The 24970-nt window shown below is 46.9% G+C and overlaps 2 protein-coding genes across 4 annotated transcripts in view; one reads left to right on the forward strand and one right to left on the reverse strand.

Moving 5' to 3' along the window:
• LOC123374770 (pre-mRNA-processing factor 39-like) lies at positions 1-23442 on the forward strand. 2 transcript variants are annotated; one of them, XM_045025048.1, is made up of 14 exons: positions 1-255; positions 4710-5023; positions 6497-6622; positions 7447-7565; positions 7955-8122; positions 9996-10260; positions 11124-11231; positions 12733-12897; positions 13976-14102; positions 15530-15798; positions 17228-17412; positions 18934-19008; positions 20652-20796; positions 22834-23442. In XM_045025048.1, the coding sequence occupies exons 1-14, from the start codon at positions 144-146 to the stop codon at positions 22894-22896; spliced, it is 2241 nt and encodes a 746-aa protein (XP_044880983.1). In that variant the 5' UTR covers positions 1-143; the 3' UTR covers positions 22897-23442. The 2 variants fall into 2 exon arrangements, with proteins under 2 accessions (XP_044880983.1, XP_044880984.1); XM_045025049.1 differs by having other exon boundaries at positions 9996-10185.
• Positions 23329-24970, reverse strand: part of MRPL49 (mitochondrial ribosomal protein L49) — a 5044-nt gene continuing 3402 nt past the window's right edge. For both annotated transcript variants that reach the window (XM_045025053.1, XM_045025052.1), the window contains exon 4: positions 23329-23900. In XM_045025053.1, coding sequence (XP_044880988.1) covers positions 23754-23900 — 147 coding nt within the window. In that variant the 3' untranslated portion in view covers positions 23329-23753. The remainder of the gene's footprint in view (positions 23901-24970) is intronic.

The raw sequence follows: 24970 nt of genomic DNA on the forward strand, positions 1-24970 counted from the left end.
GGGGCCGCTCTAGCCCGTTTCCCGCTACTCTCGCTGGTTTCCTGTACTACGCCTGCGGCCTACTCATCCCCATCCGGGTCCTTGTGATGGACGCATGCGCACTGCTGGCTCAGTTGCTGGCGCCGTAGTAGGTGGGCGACAAGATGGCGGCTGAGGGGCTGGAGGCGGCGGGGAGCACAAGCTGTGGCGGAGCCGGGACCGAGAGGGCCCTCGGCGGGGGAAGCGAGGGCGGCGAGAGCGGCCTGGACATTGGCGGTGAGAGCGGGAAAGGGGGGCTGGGAGAGGTCCCCGGCCAGGTGGCTCTCCGGGGGTGGGGGAGAGGCGCGGGCTCCCCGGGGCGGGGGGAAGGAGTTCCTTTACATGGTGACCCTGGGGCGTGGGAGGAATGACCCGGCTGCGGGGGATACCCTTGGCGTGCAGGGAGTCCTGGAAGAGAGATGGTCCCCGGGGACTCTCTCGGGGGGGGGGGAAGCTCTTGATGTGGGGGTGGTGGAAGGAGGGAAACTTTCGAGAAGAGCGAGTGTCCCCCCCCCTGGGGACAGGGGGAAGAGGAGGGCCATGAGTCTGGTTGGGGGATGGTTCCCCCTGGGCGGTGATGGGGTCTCTCGGGGGCTAGGGGAGAGAAGTGCTCCGAGAGGAGAGCGCCTCCTGGGGATTGGGGGAGGAGGGATTCTTCCAGGGGATTCCCCTGGGAAGGTAGCTCTGGGATAGGACCTTGGTAGGGAGAACTGCTGGAACTGAGGAGGAACATCTCTCTGCAGTGGGACCCATGCAGTGAAGGGGGGAAATGCTCTAGCATGGTTCAGAGGAGAGGGGAAAGGGCGAGGTGCTTCGTGGGCCGAGGAGGGGCACCCCAAAAGGGATCCCTGAATTGGGATGATTTCTGATGTATGGCCGTCTCTGGGGAGTCCCTGGGGAGGGTTTGGTAGTTTGTCTCTGGACACTTATCTCTTGCTGGTCCACCTCTGTCAGCTGGATTAGTCTGAACAATTAACTTGCTGTGGGATAAATTTGTTGGCAGTCTGGTTACACAGCAGGGAAACTGGAGTTGGTTCGTTTCTGGGTTTCATGTAAATAGTGGACCTATGTGGTGTTCTGTGGGAGGCCATGGGACTGATTCGTTCACCTTCTTTGTCTGATACTATGAAATGGCAATGCTTAATAGTTAGAGACTCCTGGGTTCTATTTCTGGCTCTGGGGAGGATCTAGGGGAGAGCAGGGGAAGCCAGGATCCCTGAATTCTATTCTCAGCTCTGAGATGGGGAGTGAATCCTGGTAGTGAGTGCCAGAAATTGGGAGCCTGGTCTCTTGAGTTCTGCTCCTAGATCTCTCCCTAACTCCATTTGTGGTTTAGAGCTTATTGCTTCACTTTTGTATCTCTTTCCCCACTGTCTGTCACAGTGCAGTCGATTTAGCCCTGTGGGGCACCTTTTGCAGTATTCACACACACAAATTAATTCTGGACTGATGACCCAGACAGTGACATGCCCCAAATTTAAGGCAGAGGGGCCTAGGTTTTCATGCAGATACTTTACTTTACTTTTTCTTCCTGCCATGGTCTGCCTAGAATTTCATTGCTTAGTTTATAAAGTGTGTTCTAAGTGGGAAAGACTCATTAGCTTTGCTGACATAAATGGACTTCAACAAAAATATTTGGTGGGATACTTGCATGAAGTAGACTCACTTTCTAAACTGCTGTAGTATATTGGGTACTTACTGGAGCAGGGGCATTTGATATCTTTGGTGCTTTATCACACAGCAAAAGCTTGCCTCTTAAAAATGTAACCCATTTAGGTTCTACCTTACACACAGGTGTGAGGATAGGCTCAAAACTTTAAAATTAGTTACTATTCAGAGGGCTGTGTGACCCAAGTTTGAGTTTAGTCCATTTCCGAGAGAGGCCAGGGACTGCATGAACCATGGAGACTGAACACCTTTGGAGCTAGCTCCTCTGTGTAAGGGCTGTAGTATGTTGATAGGGTGAGGCAGCTTGCCCTGCTACAGCCCCTGGTGACACCTGATCTGTGGAGAATTAGAGAACTTAGGCTATGTCTTTGCTACAGACTTCTGCTGGCACAGCTCTGTTGATCAGGGGTTGTGTAGAGGTGCCATCCCCACATGACCTAGGGTATGGCTACACTTGCAGCTGTACAGCGCTGCCACGGGAGCGCTCCCGTGGCAGCGCTTTGAAGTGCAAGTGTGGTCGCGGCGCCAGCACTGGGAGAGAGCTCTCCCAGCGCTGCAGGTACTCCACCTCCCCGTGGGGATTAGCTGGGGAACTGTTTACACTGGCGCTTTATAGCACTGTAACTTGCTGCGCTCAGGGGGGTGTTTTTTCACACCCCTGAGCGAGAAAGTTGCAGCACTGTAAAGTGCCAGTGTAGCCAAGGCCCTAGCTGCACCTGGCAGAACTCCTAGAGTGGCAAAACGGTGCTTTTACTTGTATAGGGTAATGGTTTTTGTTTGGGGGTTTGAAATAAGCTAGACCATAACAGTGCAGCTTTGCTGGCCTAAGCTGCATCCACACTAGGAGCCCTTTGTTGGCATAGTATACTGGGATAGCTGTACTAGGAAAATATTCCTAGGGCCTTAGTCTCCAGGGTTGTCAAGCTAGCACCTTTCACTGGAACTAATTTTGCAACAAAATGTAGGAAAAGCTAATTGGAAAAATTAGGCTCCTAGGAGTTGCCAAACTGTTTCAGAGCAGGTTTCAGAGTAGCAGCCGTGTTAGTCTGTATCCGCAAAAAGAACAGGAGTACTTGTGGCACCTTAAAGACTAACAAATTTATTGAAGCATGAGCTTTCGTGAGCTACAGCTCACTTCTTCGGATGCATAGAATGGAACACACAGACAGGAGATATTTATACATACAGAGAACATGAAATGGTGGAAGTATGCATACCAACAGGAAGAGTCTAATCAATTGAGATGAGCTATCGTCAGCAGGAGGAAAAAAACTGTTTGAAGTGATAATTAAGATGGCCCATAGAAGGTGTGAGGAGAACTTAACATAGGGAAATAGATTCAATTAATGTAATGACCCAACCATTCCCAGTCTTTGTTTAGACCACAGGTAATTGTGTCTAGTTTGCATATTAATTCGAGTTCAGCAGTTTCTCTTTGGAGTCTGTTTTTGAAGTTTTTTTGTTGCAAAATTGCCACCTTCAAGTCTGTCACTGAGTGGTTAGAGAGGTTGAAGTGTTCTCCCACTGGTTTTTGAATGTTATGATTCCTGAGCAGTGACTAGTACAGTATTATGTCTCTGATACTGATCAATACCAGCTGTTTCAGAGGAAGATGCAAGAAATTGTATAGAAGGCAATTGAGGAATACAGGAAAGCAGTTTGGTTTGCATCTTCACCGTGCTACCCATAACCTTCCTCATCCATCCTCCCCTTCTGTATCACACTCTAGGTATACATTCCTAGGGTACGAATGTTGGACTGGTGGAACTCAAGAAACCTGGGTTCAGTTCCTCCTGCAGTCACAAACTTGTGTGATCTAGAGCAAGTCACTTAATAGAACCTGTTCCTAAGTAAAATGCGGATAATTAGTTTCTTACCTCACATGGGTGTTGTGAAAGTTAAAACCCCCCCATTAATGATTGAGATGCTTAGATACTATTGTGATGAGGATCATATAAGTACATAGAACTCTTGTGTCCCCACCTCATAATCTTACCCACCCATCCTTAGTCTAATGCTATGGGGATCAGCTGTTTCTTTCTTAACCACATTACTTGCTTCCGTATCAGTACAAATAAGAGAGTGAAGTAGTTTCCAACACCAAAGAAATGTTACATTCCTTCCCAGTTTACTCGAGCTGTAGTTTGTATGTTAATTTTCTTTCCAAAATATTGCCTTGTAGTAAGGTGTGTGTTAATTGCAGAATGACTCTCCTTTCCAGTAATCTGTGTTGTGAAGTTAATGATGAAGAAAATATGCCAGATCATTTTGGAGTCTGCCTCCTCATCTCCCTCTTCCCAAATGTAGGATTGCTTTCTGCAATATATTCTCCAGGGCTTTGACCATCTAGTTTCAGTGGCTCAAGCAATGAGGCTTTTTACCACTGATTCCTTTACAATGTAATACTTCTCCTCATTAGGAGATGATTCTAGATATTCAGGTATATAGCCTGAAGTTTTTGCTTTGTTCAGTTCTGTCCTGATTTTCCTATTGAGATCCCTTTGGGCACTCTGTAGTCTGTCTCACATAAGACAACTGCTGACTGCCTCAGATGAGAGAGAAATTTACCCTGTGGGCAGGTTATTACATAATTATCCACTGCAGGGGTTTCTTGCATTTCCCCCTCAATCATCCTGTAGTGTTTGGAGACAGGATATCAATCTAGGTCTGGTCTGGTTCTTTCTTCGGTGTTTACACCTCTCAGAAGAACAATCAGATTATCAGATATCATGGCAATGGACATGGTATAGCTATATGAACCGAAACAAGATTGAGGAGGCTTGTCTTGTTTTTTATTTTATCTGCTCCAAGATAAAAGCAGAATTAAAGGGGCACACACCTTGGCTTCTGTTCTTTAGCCAGTATGTTGACACGTACTGGATAATGAATGCATGTCAGGGAATGTTGACACAACTGATATAATATTTCACTGGTGCGTATGCTTAAAAGATAATAATCGTTGGCAGCAAGATAGAGAAACCCAAGATAGATCCCTCACCTCCTCACTGATCTTGATGCTGTAGGTCCCAACCAAGACTCGCCTCCAGACCCGCCAAGTGACAGTATCAGTAAGCAGGAAGACACCAAAGCAGTGCAAGGGTGCAATGGAGTTAACGCTGAAGCCAGTGTGTCAAGGCTCAAGGACCCCTATGCAAGTGAAGAGAACTGTCAATATCCTGCCCCGGAGGAGGAACACGCAGCAGTGGCTACCCCTGTGGCAACAGAAGAAGCCTCACTCTCATACCCTCTGGAGTTTGAGAAGTACTGGAAGGCAGCTCATGAGAATCCTCATGACTTCACGGCATGGACCGAACTGCTGCAGTATGTGGAACAAGAGGTAGGGAGTGAATTATCTTGGTGCATGGGGCTATTAAAAAGCAAATAGCAAAATTAACAGTGGTGTAGGTGCCACCAGCTTGTGAAATTTATAATTCTACAAAAAAGTAGCAACTCCTTTAATTTAGAAAAAAGGAATGAGTTGTCTAATAGTTAGAGAGGGTTCTGTGTGGAGAGGATTCTGGGATCTGTTTCCAGCTTTGGGAGAAGAATCAGGTCCAATGGTTAAAGCAGTGTGGAGGGTGGGAGTAAGGACTCCTGGTATTCTATTCCCAGCTTTCAGAGAGGAGTGAGATTGAATGGTTAGCGCAGCAGATAACTGAGGGACAGGACTCCTAGGTTCTGTTCCCAACTCTGCCACTAACTTTTGTGACAGTTCACCTATCTATGTCTCTTTTCCCATTTGTAAGATGAGTCACTTACGTGCAGTGCATATTGCTTCACCCTAATTACAAGCCATCTTAAGGTCTGACAGATTCAGCCGTGCCACAAACAGATGCAACTTCATTGAAGTCTCTGGTATTGCACCTGGTTTGTCAAGGGCTAGATTTGTTCTAGTGCCTTTGATTAATTTTAATGGGCTAATTCTTAAATAGGTATTGCGAGGTTCAGTACTAATTAGTGAGAGATTTAATGCAAGGCCCTCACAGGTCTTCAGATGAAAGATCAAATTGCCACCTGAAAGAGCATTATACAAGAGATAATTTGGAAGAACCTAAGACTCGCTGCAAATTGATGGGGTTTCCCTTTGAAAGTGGTGTGGCAACATAGTATTTAGACATCCACAGCTTATTATATTGTAAACCCAAATTAGGATTTGTTAAGTGCTAAGTAAGAGCAACATGTTCTTGTTTGAAAACTTTCAGTCAAAACTGTTTTTCAATGGAAATGGGGGTTTTGATTAAATGAAACTTTTTGATAAGTGTCTGCTGTCTATGAAAATTATTTTTTGTTTTGTCCCCCCAAAAAAACAACCCACAACCCCCAAAATCACCAACCCTTCTTGAAAACTAGAAACCTTTCAGCTGAAAACCCAAGTGTTTAATTTCTGAAGTGCACCTGCAGTGCCTCATGGAAGTTGTAGTTCGGAGATGGACAATATCTTCTGTGATTCACCGCATTAATTCAGCTGCCATGATGCACACACAGTGTCCCCTCACAAAGAGGGGGAGACCCCAGTGCATCGTGGGAGTTGTAATCTGACTGAGGGAGCCCATCTTATGTTGGAGAATGGGAGCATGGGACACCTGAATTACAGCTCCCATGAGGCACCACAGTGACATTTCAGAATTGAAACACTTCAGTTTTCAGCCAAAAACATCATATTTTGTGTGTAGGGGGGATGACCCTTGTTTTCCTACTAGTTCAATTTGTAAGGCTGCTTTGGGGCTGGCGGGGTTTGGTTTCCAGCTCTCCCAGTTCCAGGGCTCTTCACACATGCTCATTCCCCTCCTGCTGCCCTCTCTCTGTGCAGAATCACATCTTTGCAGCACGGAAAGCCTTCGACGCCTTTTTTGCTCGCTACCCCTACTGCTACGGCTACTGGAAGAAGTATGCGGACATGGAGAGGCGCTTCGACTTCAGCAAGGAGACAGAGGAGGTAGGAGGGAGAATTATTTGGGATTTCTTTGTGCTGCCCTTCCAGAGTTGATTACCCCAGTGGCAAACTCCTTGTTGAATGGACCCAATGTGATAGGGCCAGGAGTTCTTCACAAAGCCTGTGCAAAAGGTCCCCCTTGGTGTCTATCACAGTTGACTTGGTAATTATATAGCAGGAATGCATTGTTTCAGCCGATAAGCAATTGTCCAGACCAGGTCCTTAGGTGCAGACCCCTGCAATTTACTGTGATTGCCTTTACTGTGATTGCCTCAGTGGGTTTGTCTTCAGTTACCTGCAGTTCTCAATGACAGAATTATCCTGTCACCAGCCAGTTTTCATAAGGCAGAGTACCAATTATTCACAACAAAAGCTTATATGCACATCTTGTTTACTAGGTGGTCACCTCTCTTCCATGTGGAGACCATGGCAGGTCTAAAATACTTTGGGTCTTCTCATGCAGTCTGATTCTATTGGTAAACATCTCATGCCTGTCAGTTATTGAATGGTTTATGACCATATCTCAGGTCAGGGTTATTTTGTGCTGCTTCAAGGCCGTTGTCTGCTAAGGCCTCTGATCCAGGTCAGAGCAGTCTCTGTGCTTTTTTTCCCCCAAGAGGTTGAATCTTCAAAAGACTTTACCTGCATTGTTTCAGTATTAGGAATTTCAGCTAGGAATATAATCGCTAATGATCACATACAGCATCTATGAACTCTGTCTTATAGTCTTTGAATATACTATAGCATCTTTCACATGGGTCAGATGGGAGGGAGCATTATGAAGCTTCTTTTTGTTGCAGTCATTGTCAGGACTTTTTGCTCTGCAGGTGTTCGAACGAGGGCTGCAGTCCATCCCCCTCAGCATGGACCTCTGGATCCATTACATTTCTTACCTACAGGCCACCTTAGATATGAACCTTCCTGAGTCCATACAGAAGATCCACAGGTACATAACCAGAGCATCAAAAACACAGGACAACACTGTGAAAGGCATTAGGGGAGACTGTAATATTGGCTGGGTCAGTGAGCTACTAGAATATCCAGGGATCTTGCTTTCTTTGGGGTGGATGTTTGTATTGCAGTGGTGACTAGAGGTCAACCAAGATCTGTGCCCCATAATGCTGTGTACTCTACAGACATGTAGGGAGAGAGTGTCTTTGCCCCAAAAATGCACATAGTTTAAATATACAAGACAAAGGGTGGAGAGGAAACAGAGGGGAAGCAACCTGCCCATGAGATGAGAATAAAACTCAGGTCTCCTGAGTGCCAGTCCAGTGCCCCACCTATTAGATCATGCTGCCTTTCTTGTTAATGGATAGTAATTCTCCCTTACAGTGTGTTTGAGTCAGCCGTGGCTGCCGCAGGAATGGACTTCCGCTCAGACAAACTTTGGGAGCTGTACGTGGAGTGGGAGAAAGAACAAGGAGACCTGAAGGCTATCACAGCAATTTATGACAGAGTGCTTGCCACACCAACCCAGCTGTACAGCCACCACTGGGAAAAGTAAGTCTCATTCAGGATGAAACAAGTCCCTGGGTCCCAGCAACAACTGCCACAGTTTGGCAGTGATGGTTCCCTATTGGTGGTCTTTGCAGAGAAGCTAAGTGTTGACTTGGGGTAGGTCATCTAAACTGACCATCCCTCTTTCCCTAGAGGGGATGTGTTTGCAGGATAGCATAAGATAAACTTGTATTGCATTAGTTGTACTCTATCTGAACATAGAAATTAGGCTTAATAAAGGAGTGACCGGTTGAAATTCTCTGCTCAGTGTTATACAGGAGGTTAGGCTTCAAAAGAAAGCATAAAAACCCCAGATTAGCAGACATGGAATAATCTGGTCACCACCTTTAGGCCCTTCCTGATGTCTAATAGTTAGAGATTGGTTTAACCCTTGAAGTCTGAGGTTTAATATTCCTTCCACAGTATTTATTGTCATTAGTTATTATAACTCTGGATTTTCTTGATATCCATATAAGTATCCATTCTCTCTTTTAATCTGGTGGAGTTTTTGGCTTATTCTGTAGATAGAGAACTACCCTTTCTGTGGCTTAGTGTGGAACTTCCTACTGTGGTTAAATTCAGACAAAAAAATTCACAAAAATTTCTCTTTTGCAACATGTAAATCGTCCCAGATTTTCTGGGACAGCCCCCTCCACGTCCTTCTCCCAAGTTGCCCAGTTCCTAGCTGTAGAAGTTGATGGTCGTCATTTTTTGTAAGGCAGATTTTTTCCCTTCCTGCAGCATCTGAGTGCTTCACAATCTTGTAATGGCCTCACATTCGTGCCTCCCCAAAGTGAGGTGGGGTGGTGCTGTTATCCTATCCTACAGATGGGGAGCTGAGAGACTAAGTGACTTGCCCAGGTTCACACAGGAAGTCTGAGGGAGCAGACAATTGAACCCAGTGCCCTAACCGCTGGACAATCCTTCCTCTCAACCCACTTGCTGCCAATTTGAGTAATTGAGCTGTGGAACTCTCTGTGGCAGGACAGTGGAGGCAGAGAGCTTACTAAGTCTGGGGAAAGGATTAAACACGCTTAGTGATTCTCCATCTTCAAGGCATGAGCTGATTGCTAACTGGATCAGAGAGGGAGGTGGGGAGTGTAGGTTGTCACATGTATGTACATGTGCAGTGTCGTATCAAACTGTTATGCATTAAGGAACATTTTCCTCTGGAGCACCCCACACTGTTTACTCCAAGCAAGAGACCACATTGTCCATCTGGTCTGATACAGCAGATACTGGACTGCTCTGATACAACTGGAGGTGAAGACGAGACATGAAAGATGTCTCAGTGGTTAGGGTGCTAGCCTGGGACTGGGAGACCTGGTTCGGTTCCCAGCTCTGCCAGCTAGGTTACACGTAACTGAGCTAGCTAGATCAGAGCTATCTTGAATAACAGTTGTGAAGCTCTGGCAGCACGGGCTAGTCCCACCCACCTGGGATCCTGGGTACATACTCAGGTGGCCACCACCCATACTTCTGTGGCTTCACTGTTGTTGTTACTTGAGCTGGCTTTGATCTAGCTGGATCACCTGATTGCACTGTAGTCTCTCTCTGCCTGAGTTCCCTATCTGTAACGTGGGGATAATAGCACTGTCTTACTTCACAGGAGTTTTGCACAGATAAATCCATTAAAAATGGTGAGGTGCTGTGATTCTGTGGTAATGGCCTAAGAAAAATGACATGAACATTGGTGCAGATGCCTCCAAATTAGCTTGCAGTATAAAAGAAGATGGCTGAGTGGGACACCACTTCAGGCAGACATGTGACCTGAGCAGTTTGAATGAGTTGAATGGGTTTAAAAAGCCTCCTCACTCTGACTTGAGTGAGCTTTGGTATCCATCATCAGCTGTTGTTCCTTCCTCCCATGCCTCAGGTTCAAGGAGCATGTGATGAGCAACTCCCCCAAAGACATCCTATCTGCAGAGGAGCTGCTCTGGTTGCAGTCCAAGATCACCACGGACACAGTACAGAAAAGTGTGGAGACAGAGGTGGAGGAGGTGCCGCCTGGGGAAGACCTGCCTCCGGGGGTGGAAGTGAAGCCAGAAACAGGAGCGGATGCCCAGGTACCACGCTTCTCAGCCTCCTACCCAAATGATGCAGACTTTGACAGTTATTCTGAGCTGACATCTGCTGTCAGGGTGGGTATTGTTGTTGTTTGTTGTTTGTGTTATGGTAGCACAGAGAGGCCCTGACCAGTGTTGGGGATGGGGCCTATTCTGCAGGGTGCTGGACAAACGCTTAGTGAAAGAGTCCCTGCCCATCCCCCAGAAAAAGAAGTTAGAATCTAAATAGACAAAGGGTAGGGGGTGAAATAGAGGCAAAGACAGGAGAAGGGACTTTTCCATAGTGTCACAGTGGTAAATGACAGCCAGGAATAGTAGTCCAGTCTATTCTGATGCCCAGTCCAGTGCACTATTCACTCTTGAATAGACCTGGAGAGATTGCTGCAGACTTTATTCTTCCCCCATCAAGAGCCCGCTCTCTGCTGCATTGCATCTTATAGATGGCCCAGTGCAATCTGAGATTTCCTCCATTTTTGTATGCAAAGTCCCGTGCAGTACTCAAAGTTTTCACTTTGGAGTGTTTTCCCATCCTGGAGAACTGCAGGAATTGGTGGTAGTGACCTCAGCGTGGATTGCCAGTGTGAGCCATTGCCTTTGTACCCCAGCATGATGGAAAAGATTAAGATGTGAAACATAGATCCTTGTTACTAAAGATGCCCTGGCAGTTCATGTCAAAGACACCATGTGATTCTCCCTCTCCTGGCCATATTCCAGCTATGTGCTGGCTCCCTTAAATTCCCCCCCTTCCAATTTAATTTGAATTAAGGAGTCTATTTCACTGACTGTCTTAAAGTGTTAGGCAGCATGGCTGTGTTCCACCTTGGGGCAGCCATGTTTAGTGATCCTTTCACACACGACTTCTTAAGATCTAAATGAGATGGAAGATGCTATAGAAACATAAGGTTATCACCATCTCTTTGCTCTGGTTTCTCTTCCAGGGAGACCTGGACCAGGACAAGATCCGGGAGCTCGTTATCTCCATCCGGCAGCAAGTGTACACCCAGAACGAGACAGAAGTCAGCAAGCGCTGGAACTTTGAGGAAGGGGTAGGTAACCATGGACTCAGCTGTAGGCAAGGCTCCCCGGCATGGACTAGGTGCTTAGCAGCACCCACTGTCTGAGCTGATACCCTAGTCCCTATGTGCAGAAGCCTCAAATTCTGTTTAGTGAAGAGGAAATAACGTGTATTGTTTTGGCAGGAATTCACAGACGTTCTTGTGGATTCTCTGTTTCGCACAGGCCATCTCTTATGGAGAGATAGAAAGCCAGAGGGGATGGCTCAGTGCTCTAAGTATTAGGTTAGACCGGTGGTGGGCAAACCTTTTGGGCCGAGGGCCACATCTGGGTGGGGAAATTGTATGCAGGGGAGGGGGTTGGGGTGTGGAAGGGGGTGCGGTGTGCAGGAAGGGGCTCAGGGCAAGGGATTGGGGCAGAGGAGGGGGCGGGGTCTATGAGGGGGCTCAGGGAAAGGGGTTGAGGTGCAGGAGGGGTGCAGAGTGCAGGAGGGGGCTCGGGGAGGGGTGCAGGGTGTGGCAGGGGGCTTAGGGCAGGGAGTGGGGGGGCAAGGTGCAGGAGGGGTTTGGGCTCCAGCTCGGCCCCGCTTACCTAAAGCAGCTCCAGGGTGGCAGCAGCGCGCACCGGGGCCAGGGCAGGCTCCCTGCATGCCTGCCCTGTCCCCGACCCCGCACCGATCCCGGAAGCGCTGCGGCCCCTGGGGGAGAGGGAGGCGGAGGGCTCCACCTGCGCTGCCCTTGCTGCGCCTCCAGGTACCTCCCCCGAAGCTCCACTGGCCGCAGTTCCCCGTTCCCGGCCAGTGGGGACTGTGGGGGGCGGTGCCTGGAGGCAATGGCAATGCACGGAGCTGTCTGCCCCCCCCCAAATGTCTGAGAGTGGTGCGGGGCCCACAGCGCCACGGGGGGCTATCTTGCGGGCCGGATCCAAAGCCCTGAGGGGCTGGATCCAACCCGTGGGCCATAGTTTGCCCACCCCTGAGTTAGACATGCCTAGAATTCCTCTGGTGGAATCACTCCTTCATCCTTCTGAAGTAGCAACGCTGAACATGGAGCTGTAGTGGAGGGCTTGTAGTCATGGGGCCTTAACCTAAGTTCCTGTCTTTACATAGACATAAGATTTCACAGCGCTCTTTGTAAGGGAGATATCTGGCCAAAATTTTCTTCCCTTGCTGCTGTGTGCTCGGGGTTTCCCATCTCACCCCCCAAAGGTGGCTGCATTTGCTGCCTGGGTAGCATTTTGCAAACTATAGGGAGATAGATGAGGGATGTACCATTATGGTGCCCTTCCATCAGCTCCTCCCTGGGTTGAATGCTGCTCTGAATGTCTGCTCTACAATATAGTATCTTTATTGTAACAGCTAAGGATCCTAGTTAGGGCTCCATTGTACAAGGCACTACATGCAATACCTGCCCCTGAGAACTCACTCTCTAGGTTAGCTCTCCCCCACCATCCTGTGCCTGCTTCCTCTGCAGCCCCACTCCTATCTGTAATGTGAACCTCTGTTTATTCCTTCCCATCCCAAACATTTTGCAGATCAAGAGGCCATACTTTCATGTCAAGCCGCTGGAACGAGCACAGCTGAAGAACTGGCGTGACTATCTGGACTATGAGATCACCAGTGGCTCCCACGAGCGCACCATTGTGCTTTTTGAGCGCTGCGTCATTGCCTGTGCCCTCTACGAGGAGTTCTGGATCAAGGTGAGCCCCTTCTCGCTTCCCCCTCCTCCCTGGGGGTTGCCCCGCATATCTGAATCCTGCTGACTTCATGCTGAAGATGGGCGGCGCTCCTCCCCACACACTCCTCCATCTCTGCTCCTAAGGCAGTTAAGAGCATGCTCTAAAAAATCTCCTCAATGGCTATGTGTTGTCTTAGCCCTGGAAGATGGATCTATTAGTTTACCGTATTTCCTCGTTCACAGAAGGCAGGAGATAAGCCAAAGCCTCGTTGCAGTCCCAAATGTTCAACAATGCCATGACTAGGAGGGTGGATTGGCTTTGGATGGAGGTAGCAGGTCTTGGGAGGATTTGTGTCTCTATTCTGCAGCTGATAAGAGGAAATTTTAACTTGAATACCCCTGCTGCTTTTTAAAAAAATGGCTGTGGGTAAAGGAGGGAGCATCTGCTAAATCCCCGGGGCACATTGGCCTACAGGGCTTAGCAAGCCCACCCCGTGGGACAGCACCTCAGAGCTGGAACAGAATAGTTGGGTGCAGTCTCTTGTTTCACTGGTTTAAAGTAGATTGGCTTCGCCCACTAGCACTTCGGCAGGGTCTAGTAATTCTGCTCCCCTTTAGCCTTGGGCAGAGTCTCTCCTAGCTCTTGGACTAAGCCAGCAGCATCTTGTAGGGGTTGGGGGGTATTAAATGCCCCCTGGGAATCAGAGAGTTAATTCTGCACCAAGGCATGAGATCCCTCTCCCCACCCTGGCTGCTGCCCATGTTACTTGTGCAGTCAGCACGAGTTCAGGTGGTGCTCTCTTACGGATTTCCAAACGTTTCATTTTTTTTTTTTATTCTGCATGTATATTGTGGAGCAAAATTCTAACACCCTTCTTTTAAATTCCGTTGCTGCTTTTTATCTGCCCGTGTTTCCTACCTGCCTAAGAGGGTGCAGGAAATTCTGAAGAGAGGTGTGTTAAGCCCCTTAACGTGAGTGCACCATAACCTTCTCAATACAAGCTGATGTAGCAGACTTTCATACATTCTATGCCACAGGAAGTGGGCAACCTTAACGCATCCATGTCCTCTTTGTATCCCCCCGACCCCTTCTAATCTAGTACACGAAATACCTTGAGAACCACACTGTGGCTGGGGCCAGGAGTGTCTTCCAACGAGCTTGTGGCTACCACCTCCCCAGGAAGCCCAACATCCACCTCCTGTGGGCTGCATTTGAAGAGAAGCAAGGTCAGAGGAAACTTACCCTATCTGCACCCCTCTGCTGATTTGCTGGCCTGAGAAGCCCTTGGTTAGCTGGAAGTTGACTTTACTAAGCAGTTCAATAGTGGGGGAGTTTCTCCTTGGCATTTCAGTAAGCCACCCAACCCTGTTTTCGTGTGTTCACAACCAGCCTGCTCAGTAACTCTTATTGAAAGATTGAGCCAAATCTTAAGGAGCAGACATGACTGGTTCAGTTCTGAACTCTAAATTAGCTCTTCATGTGCTAGTCTCTCCCAGAGTGCTTAGCAGGCAATAGAATCTGGGAATGTTAGGCTAAGATTTTCAAAATCAGTTAGTGAGTTTTGAGTGCCCTGATGTGACACCTGATGTTTTCTTAGAGGTAGAGTGCTTAGCAATTTGAAAATTCAGGCTCCTTTTAGATGTCTCAAGTTGAGCAAAATCACTAGTCATTTCTGTAAATCTTGGCTCTGGCTCACTTTTCTGTAAACTCACATGTAAGTTGGGATAGTCCACCTGGGCGCGTATCTTCAAAACCCCAGCAGAGAAGAGCCACAAAAATTATTTGAGTTGGAAAAAATTATTTACAGAGACTTAAGGAGCTCAGTCTCTTTAGCTTATCAAAAAGATCAAGAAGCGATTTAATTATGGTGTATATAAGTACCTTCATGGGCGGGGGGAGAGAAATACTGGATACTTAAAGGGCTCTTTAGCCTAGTGGAGAAAGGCAGAACGAGACCCAGTGGCTGGAAGTTAAAGCCAGACCAGTTACAATTAGAAATAAGGCATGTTTTTGACAGGATGATTAACGATCAGAACTCCCTAGGGAAGTGTTGGATTCTCCATCTCTTCAGGTCTTCAAATGAAGACTGGATGTCTTCCTGGGAGATACTTCAGTCAATTATAAGTGTGTGCGTGCCACACAGGGGGGTACTGGTTGATTCTCCAGCCTGTTTTATACAGGAGGTCAGACTAGATGATCTAATGGTCTCTTTTGGCCTTAATCTGTGAACTGCTGCCTAGTAAGAAACATACAGAAACCTAGGAGCTTGTTGGCCAGAAACCTTTTGCTTTAGCTGTGTCCATGTATTTAAAATGTGTTCTTGTCAGATTTATATTGATTTCAATTGCAAATATTGGCCTGTACCATGTTAAAATTGCAAAGCCAAGACCATAATGTGTATCCGTGATGGTGCGCTATCCCCTTCAGTCTTTACAGGCTTAAAGTTAGATGATTTGGAAAATGCCGCTAAACCCTTTAAGCCCCCTAGTGTGGTAAGTCCTTTGCCTTTGAAATGAGTGAGACTCTTGGACAACAGATTTAAAGCAAAATAAATATAGCCTCTAAATTCACTGAACACCACATGTGCGTGCCATGCTGCCTGCCTTCACTGCCACTGTCACTTCTTTCTCTCTCCCCTTACACATCTGTGCAGGAGACCTGGAGGAGGCACGTCGCATTTTGAAGTCTTATGAGGAGTCCATCCCTGGGCTGGCTATGGTTCGGCTGCGGAGGGTGAGCCTGGAGCGGCGACATGGCAACCTGGAGGCAGCTGAGGCTCTGCTGCAGGAAGCCATACGAGACAATGAGGGGATGCCCCTGGCCTCATTCTATGCCATCAAGCTGGCCCGACAGGTGTTGAAAGTGCAGAAGAATCTAATAAAGGCTCGGAAGGTTCTCATGGAAGCACTAGAGAAAGACCCGGTGAGATTTTGTGAAGGGGAGGGTGACATTCCCAAGAAGACAATGCATTAGGGTTTCTTGGTGAAATAGCGTCTCTGTCGAGGGAACAGACACTGTGGAAGACTGTTCTGCATAATTGCATATTTTTATTAGTATATTGATTGCATCTAGGCTCCAGCTAAGACTGAGGGGGTGCTCAGCACTGCACACAGACCTTGACCAAGATTGGAGGGCCATCTTTCTGTGGTGCTGGGCACTGCACAGGCACCTGCTGAGAGAGAATCCCTGCCCCAGAATGCTCATAGGCTAAGTAGTCAAGCTTAGGGAGGGGTGTCACATTGTCTAGAGTGACTCATGACTGTGAGTGCCAACCTCAAGGCAGACACCTCACATTAGTGGTGTTTTTCTATTATTTAAATTTCACAAACCCAGTAACAAATGTGAACTCAGGAAAGAAGCTACCAGAGGAGCACCCCCACCCCACGACGCAGGACTAGGTGATCATTTTCAGAATTATGAAGTAAAACTTACATATTTTCTTATAGCATGGAAAACAGACATTGCAAGTGAGATTAATAAATGCAGCAATTTACAAGCATTTCATAGAGTCCAAACACTAAATACATTCTTATAAGACTAATACCTGTTTTGAGCAAAACAAACATACAGGTGAACTGGTCTGATCTCCAGCTGTGAGTTTGTTGATTCTTAGCTTATGCCTGGGCAGGAGCTGGCATCTGTGGCCTGCCAATGTCACAAGGGGAACTGAGGCACTGAGAAAGGAAAGGATGTGCCTGTGGTGGCAGAGCAGGAAATAATACCCAGGTATCCTTATTCCCAGTGTTCCACTCACTAAACCACACTTCTGCCTGACTCTTGGAGTGGCCCAATCAAACGACTTCTAATATGAGAGCAGTCAGGTTGAGGGTTTATGGGAGTGTGGGTGTAGTAAGCAAGGATCAAAGGGCAACAACCAACCATTAGCCATTTTGGCTTCTGTTAGTGACAGGGTCCTGGCTGAATTCCAGGTTAGACCAGTCCATTCTGCCTCACTGTATCTACTTTCCTCCTCCCCACATACACACTCTCATACTTGCATCTGAGTGTGGGATTCTTTTGCTGCTTGTACTAAATTGGGGTGTGGTATTTTTGTGTGGGTCAACAGCTATTACGGTCCAGTACAGAGGCAGCTACATTTTAGTAAGGCAGGAGGGAGTCCCATAGGTAAACGATGAAGCACTTTAGGGTAAAAGGAGCTGGGGAATTTTTTGAGTGCAGAAGAGACCTCTCCATAATTCCTGGAGCTGAGGGACATGTATCCTTAATTCTAAGAATGAAGACTGAAGCAGGAAGATTTCAACAAGACTTCCCCGGTGCCTTCTGAACATATCTTTTCCACCTGGACCAAGCATCACATCTCTGATCTCTCCCTCTCCCCTATGTCTCACAGGAAAATGCGAAGCTCCACACCAACCTCCTGGAGATAGAGTTCAGCGCCGATGTCCGGCAGAATGAAGGCAACACCATGAACTGCTTTGAGAGAGCCCTGAGCAGTGGCCTCCCTGAGGAGACCAAGATTGTCTTCTCACAGCGCAGAGTGGAGTTCCTTGAGGACTTTGGGTCCAGTATACACAGGTAAGAGAACACCAGGTCTGCATGGGGCTGTTTCTGAGACCCTCACCTCTTGGGTACAAAAAGTCAGATAATACAGTAACTTCTCACTTAACATTGTAGTTATGTTCTTGAAAAAATGCGACTTTAAGCGAAACGATTTTAAGCAAATCCAATTTCCCCATAAGAATTAATGTAAATAGGGGGGGTTAGGTTCCAAGGAAATGTTTTTTGCCAGACAAAAGACACATACATATACAGTATAAGTTTTAAACAATTTAATACTGGACTCATCAATGATTGTGAAGCTTGGTTGAGGTGGCGAAGTCAGGGTGAAAGAGGGTAGATCGTCTGGCTGCTCCTCTTGCTGTTCTTTCCAAAATACCAGTGGGTGTTCAACCCCAGGCCCTGCCCCCACTCCACCCTTGTCCCACTCTTCCTGCCCCTGCACACACCCTCCAACCGCATCGTGTCCTTGCTCCTTCCCTCCCCCCCCCCCCAGCCTCCTGAATGTCGCAGGCGTGTGTGTGTGTGGGGGGGGGTTGCTGATCTGCAGGGCTGCCAGAGGGTGGGGGGTGTGGAAGGGAGCTGATGGGGGGGGCTGCTGGCCCACCCTGCTTCCAAGCCCCCACGGCCAAATAAGCAGACATTATGCAACTTTAAATGAGTATGTTCTCTAATAAATCAGTGACGTAACAACATTAACTGGGATGATGTTAAGTGAGGAGTTACTGTACCTAACTCTTGTACAGTGCTTTTAATCAGTAGAGCCCAAAGCTGGCAGGTATAATTATCCCTGTTTTACATATGGGGAAACTGAGGCATAGATGGTGGAAATGACTTGCCCAAGGTCACCCAAAAGGCCAGTGGTAGAGTTGGTAATAGAACCAAGGTCTCCTGCGTTCCAGTCCAGAGTACTATCCACTAGGCCACACTACCCCGTCCCACTGCCCACAGCGGGGAGTGTTCTTGGGGTTCTCCTTCTCTGGTGAAAGGTACCTGAGTGATGGCTCTAGAGAATTAAGCCCTCTATTCTTACACCCAGAATCCTCTAGCCTGGAACTGACTTTGGGTTAATTGCATCCACAAACATCAGATCAGTCACAGTGTGGCTAACGCCAGCCCCCTGCCCGTGAATTATCACTAGGGATCGTAGTTGAGACTTGATGGCCTAATGTTTCATCTTTCAAATCTGCTGACAAGGGAGACAATCATTCTTTCATAGGTTATAAAGCCAGAAGGGACCACCAGTCTGACCAGCTGCTCAACAGGCCCGCGGTGGTGGAATGAGTTCAGCAGGAGTAAAATACCCATTTTGTTGGGGGTAAAAACTTGGCTCAAGTGGTTGAAGTTTAGCATGCCACTTCTATTCCCGCCTCTGCTAGGGAGCACCAGGGGCCAAACGAAGCTTGGGGCAAAACAAAGCACGTTCCAGGTTAGAGGCACAAGGCTTTCTTCTCACCAGTGCAAACTTTGGTAAAATCACTGAAACACACACAGCAAGTTCTCCTGTTCTTAACCATCTGTCCCCTTCTGTCTTTCCAGCTTGCTGACAGCGTATGATGAACACCAGAAGTTCCTCAAACACCAGATGACCAGGAAAAGAGCCCCTGAAAATGGGTAAGGCACAGATGCTACCAGATTTTAAACAGTCTCTCATACATGGGGAAGTGTCATGAACAGAGAGGAGGGTCAGAATATTATATAGGAAGAACTAGATCGGGGTGGCCAAACTTACTGACCCTCCGAGCCAAATATGATAACCTTCCGAAGTTCGAGCGCCAGAGAATGCCCCTTGGGGCTTCAGCCCCGCTCTGGTTGAAGCGCCAAGCCCCGGCAAGCGCGCCCCACAGTGCTGACGCCCCAAGAACTCCTCCCCGCTGGGCAGAAACCAGAGATGATGCTCCTCCCCGCAGCTCCGATCTGTTTGCTACTGCCTCTCCACATGGAGCTAATACCTGGGACCTTGCTGAGGGTAAGGGGAGGCATGCCTGGGGTGTGTGACTCACGCTGTTGCGGGAGAGGAGGAAGAACCTTTAAACTGTGCCCCCAACTCTCCGCAAGCACCAGTTATCTTTGGCAGAAGCCCCTAGCCCCACCACCCCGCCGCAGGGCAAGCTCTCCCCCCAGCCTGGCAGGTGGAGAATGGGGGGGGGGGGGAAGTGCGGGGCTCAGTGAGCCACACTTTAACAGTAAAAGAGCCGCGTGCGGCTTGCGAGGTACAGTTTGTCTAGTTCAGGGGTGGCCAATTTTGAGGACTGGAGTAATAGAAATGGGATGAAATTTAATAGTACAAAGTACAAGTTTGTGAACTTAGAAACTAATTTCTGCTATAAGCTGGGTGCTCATCAGTTGGAAATGAGGAGGAAAAGATGTCAGTGTGTTAGTCAATCACAGAATTACTGAGAGCAACCAACATGAGGCAGCCATGTAAAGGGCAAATGCAATACTATCAGGTGAGAGATTTACAGTAGAGATAGGGAAGTAATAATGTCATTGGACAAGGCACTTATAAGACCTCATCTGGAATACTGTGTACAAGGCTGATCGCCTGCGTTCAGGAAAGATTAATCCAAAGTGGAATGTATGCAGAGAAGGGCTCCTAGGATGATGGGAACAGAACCAGTCTTATGAGCAGAGACTGAAAGAACTGGGCTTGTCTAACGTGGCAAAACGAAGACTGAGAAGGGATCTGATGGCTCTCTATCGATGCACTGGGAGATAGACCTCAGGGAGGGAGAAGAGCTGTCGAGGCTAAAGGACAATGATGGCACAAGAACAAATGGAGATAAACTGGCCAAGAATAAATTTAGGCTGGAAATTAGAAAGGTACTAACAATCAGAGGATTGATATTCTAGAACAGTCTCCCAGTAGAGGCAGTGGGGCAAACAACCAAACTAATTAGAAGATGGACCTTGATAAGTTTATAAACAGGATTGTAACATGAAGTTGCCCGTGGTAGCGTGGATTGGATTTGACGCAGGAGGCTCCTTCCAGTCCTGATTGCTTTATGGTGCACCAGAGCTGTCAGTATCTGATCTTGAATGCCACCCTGTTCAGTTAAGACTCCTGTTTGCCAATTGTTGTACGCAGACTAAGCAGCATTTTTTATGATTGACATCCTTACTGAAGTAATGCTCATCCCAGAGCCCAGACAAGGATGTGCTGTGTACCATACTAGGTTTCCTCTCTCTGATTCCAGACCCATCTAGGTCCTGTGCTATGAACTGAATTACTGATTGCATTTTAATTTTTTTCCCAGCTGCACTGACGAACCAGAAGACAAAAAGCTGAGAGCTGAGGACTCTCCTGGAATGGTCAATCCTACTGCAGGCATCCCACCACTGATGGGTACAGATCTGAGTGCCAGCCCAGCAGCCGCTTATAACTACAGTACCTGGTATCAGGTCAGCAATGTGGCACTAATGCGGTTTTCTGAGCCCTGTATGCTAATGCATCTGGAAGGATTGAGATAAATGTGTGAGACATGTTTCCATGTCCATTCCCTGTTATAGCAGAACAGCAGCTCTGCTATAGTTCAGGTTGCGAGTTGCTTAACGATTAAGATGATTGCTATAAAATCTGCATGGTGATTCAGATTGTCTTGAACTTGCTGTGTCTCACAGGGATGTGGGGATAGGGTTAGTGGGTCAAATTTGGATGTTGAACAGTGGAGAGGTAGGCTGTGTTGCAGAGGTGCTGAGAGATTATTTAAAAAAACAAAACAAAAAGAGGAAATTAAATGCCTAAAAATGTCAAGGTTGCCTTAGTGGTGTCTTGTGACCTTCCAGAATTTGGAGAATGGCTAAGTTTAAACCACAGAACTTTCCTCTTTGAGCAATGCTCTACCATGCCAATAACACCCATACTAGCACTCTCCCTTCACAGATGCTACAGAGCACATGAGCACTGTAGGACCCAGTCTGACACCATCTTTTTACTAAGGCAATCCTTGCATTTGGTCAAGTGTGGTGAACAAGAGGTACTTACACTCAAACACAACCTACTCCACGCAAACCACTTCAGACTTGCTAAATGTTACCTCCCCTTCACTCTTGCCATGAGGATTCCTTCTGAGACATTGCCTTCATTTATCCCTCACAAAGCCTTAGAGACCACAGACTACCAAGAAAATCCCTATGGCAAGAAGACACCCTTGTGTACCTCTGACACAACCTGCAGAACTGAGCACTGAAAAGAGGCATACTTAATCCCTCAAGGTACTGCGCACCTCTCATATCACAGTAACAGGTCTGCAAAGATGCTCCAACCAGTCCCTTCACCATTCATTCAGCTACATCTAACACTGAACGCAGGTGGTGTGCATACAGATGAATGCTGGAATTTGGATCTCTGGAAAACACAATGGCACTTTCTTTTAGAACTTCTCTGTATCTACTTATTGTAAATTCATAGCTTTTAAGACAAGCAATGAAAATTGGATCTTCTAGTCTGACCACCTGTATAAACAAGCCAGAGAATTTCACGCAGTTACCTCTATATTGAGCCCAATAACTTGTGATTGACTAAAGCATCCAGTCTGGATTTGAAGACCTGAAGAGATGGAAAATCCACCATATCTCTTTGTAATTTTATTCTTCACCACCGCCCTTACTGATCCATTCCTAGGAGCTATTGCTAGCTGCGGGGTTGTGGGCAGAGTTAAGTTTGCATTGAAGAGGTAGTATGTGCCTTAGTTCTGTATTTTCTGGGTTTAAAAGGTTTTTGGTTCGTCACTGCACATTCTGGAAGAGCACAAGGCAGGGCTGGGCAACCTGAACTGTGTGTTAACAAAGTCCTGAGGTCTTTAATAAAGAAGGTCTGGTGATTGGATCAAAGGGCTGGGGTTCAGGATTCCTGGGTTCTATTCCTAGCTTGGAGAGTTTTCTGGTGGTTAGCAGAGGGACTGAGTGTTAGCTCTCCTGTGTTCTAGTCCCAGTTCTGGAAGGGGAATGAGCTTTTGTGGCTAGAACAGGAAGCCAGGGCTCTCAGATTTTATTCCCACCTCTACCACTGACACTGACCTTGGGCAAGTTACTTGCCCTGTTCCTGCCCATTTTATTTGCCTATGGGATTTGCTCCACAACTACACATTCTTAGCCTTCATAAGATGTAAACCTCCCTTCTCCAGCCCCAATAACTGATTGGTGCTACTGCAGGATATGGGACTACATGAATCATTGGTCTGATCCAGCATGGCAGACTCTTCACTTCCCTGTCCTCATCCAGTATTACTGTGAGCTGTTTAAGAGTGGTCATATTGAACTCCAGAGGTGGATGAAGTGTTTCCTTTATGTATAGTCTTTGGGTTAAGGGTGCTATAGAAGTTTAATTCTTTATGGTGGCCTTGCTGTCAAAGGAATTTCCTTAATGCTGGAGAAGTTAGTCTCATGCTTCGCCCCACTCTGACAATAACTATGTCCTCTCTTCTGTTTCAAATGTAGAACTACGGCGTCTACGGGTATCAAAATCCATGGAACTACAACCAATATTACTCTCAGAGCTGAAAGTGACAGTGTGAGATGCATGACCAGTTCAAAAGATCAAGGAGTAGCGACTTTACACTTGCTTCAAAGAAAACAAGAAGTGAAAGGAAAGTGGCTGTTGACTCTCTTTGTAAGAGGGAAACTGAACTGCCTTGTTAAAAAGCCCCATTTCTCCTCTCATTGCAGTGAGCTGCCCTAACTCCTTCCTTAGCCCACATTATGAACCAGGTTAGATCATATCTAGCCTTCACCTCCAATGGCAGCCACAGAGTGGTCACTGCCTCTTTGCACTGAACTGATCTCTTTTAGCTGGAAATGTCTAAGAATCCCTTCCTGTATACAGTGAACTCAAACTGGCCTCACTGCAGACACAATGGGGATCCAAAAGCTGAACTCATTTGGCAGCAGCAACAACAAAGGAACAATCCCTTATTGGAGCTCATAGAGCAGAACTTTTGTTTTTGTTTTTTTAATTAACTTTATTGCAACAGTCACCCAGGGAAGGGTCATTTTGTAAACTTTTCCTGTACATTTCATGTGGTATAAATAAATGTGCAATTAATCAGACATTGTTCTTCAGCGTAGCAGAGGATGGAGTTTTGTTCACTTTCACATGGATGTCATAGTACAGCTCCCTCTCTTGGCAAAAAGCATTGTGCTAATAGGACATTACATGGACACTTCTCCCTTCTCTGGATGGGGTGTAATATGGAGGTTACTGGAACCTTGTTGTGACCCTGTGGTCCCTTGCTGCTGTTGCATAAAAAATAAGACTGCTTCATCTGGGTCTAGGATAGCTCTGAGCGAGAAAACACATCCTCCTCAGAAGAGGACAGATAGCATCCATCAGCACAAAGAAAACAGGATAGTTGGTTTATTTAAAACCCCTTGTTCAACAACCACTCTTTCAGTTCATCATCAAAATAGCCCTTGATACGGATGCTGCCAGTGATTTCATTGACTTGAATAGGTGGTGGTTTCCCAGCAAGCTGAGTGAGGAACTCCTTAACTTCCTCTTCCAGGGCCTGAGGTTAAAGAAATAGTTATATTGAGACTTTATTCTTGTTCTATCAAATAATGACAGCCCAAACATTTATAGGCATCAAACACTAGGCCAGGCTTTCAGCAGTTGAGCTAGTTTGACTGTCTTGGTTTAAAGCTGGGCATGTGCAAGGCATAACACTAAACAGTTCAGAGATGTTCTGTTGTTAATTATGTCTTGTAGGAGCTGCCAGAATAGCAGTGTCAATGGTCCAGCTAGTCTGGTATTTTGTTTCCTAGGGTGGTAGATGAGTCTAACAAATAAAACTCTATTTTCTGTATCCATGCAAGGAGGAAAGTCATCTCTCCTCAAGAAAGCAAGCTTTTCTCCTTATTCTGGACTAGTATAGCATCCCTATTAGCTTTTTCCTAACTAATATCACTGTAGTGGCTGTTACTCTGGGGAATATGTAACTGTCTCTTACAAAGCTGTATTTAGGGCCCTACCAAATTCATGGCCATGAAAAACATGTGTCAAACCATGAAATCTGTATAGTATAGGGTAAAAGCACACAAGAGACCAGATTTCATGGGGAGAGACCAGTATTTCTGAAATTGGGGGTCCTGGCCCAAAAGGCAGTTGCAGGGAGATCACAAGGTTATTTTAGGAGGCTACAGTATTGTCACCCTTACTTCTGTGCTCATACTATACCATGTTATCCTTACTTTTGCACTGCTGGTGGCAGCGGCTCTGCCTTCAGATCTCTGCTCCTGGCCAGCAGCTGCCATTCTCCAGCTACTCAGCTCTGAAGGCAGTGCTACCACCAGCAGTGCAGAAGTAAGAGTAGCAGTACCGCAACCAACCAACCACCTCCCAATAAACCTTGTGACTCCCTCCCCCCACACCTTTTTGTGTCAGGACCCCTACAATTACAACAGCATGGACTTCCAAATTTAAATAGCTGAAATTAAGTTTACCATTTAAAAAAATCCTATGCTTGTGAATTTGACCAAAATGGGCTATGAATTGGTAGGGCCCTAGCTATATTTCTCTGATTGGCTGTGAAACTGACTTCTGCAGGATACATTCAATATACATTCTCCTACTACTATT

This window comes from Mauremys mutica, chromosome 7 (genome assembly GCF_020497125.1).
Source record: "Mauremys mutica isolate MM-2020 ecotype Southern chromosome 7, ASM2049712v1, whole genome shotgun sequence".
NCBI lineage: Eukaryota > Metazoa > Chordata > Testudines > Geoemydidae > Mauremys > Mauremys mutica.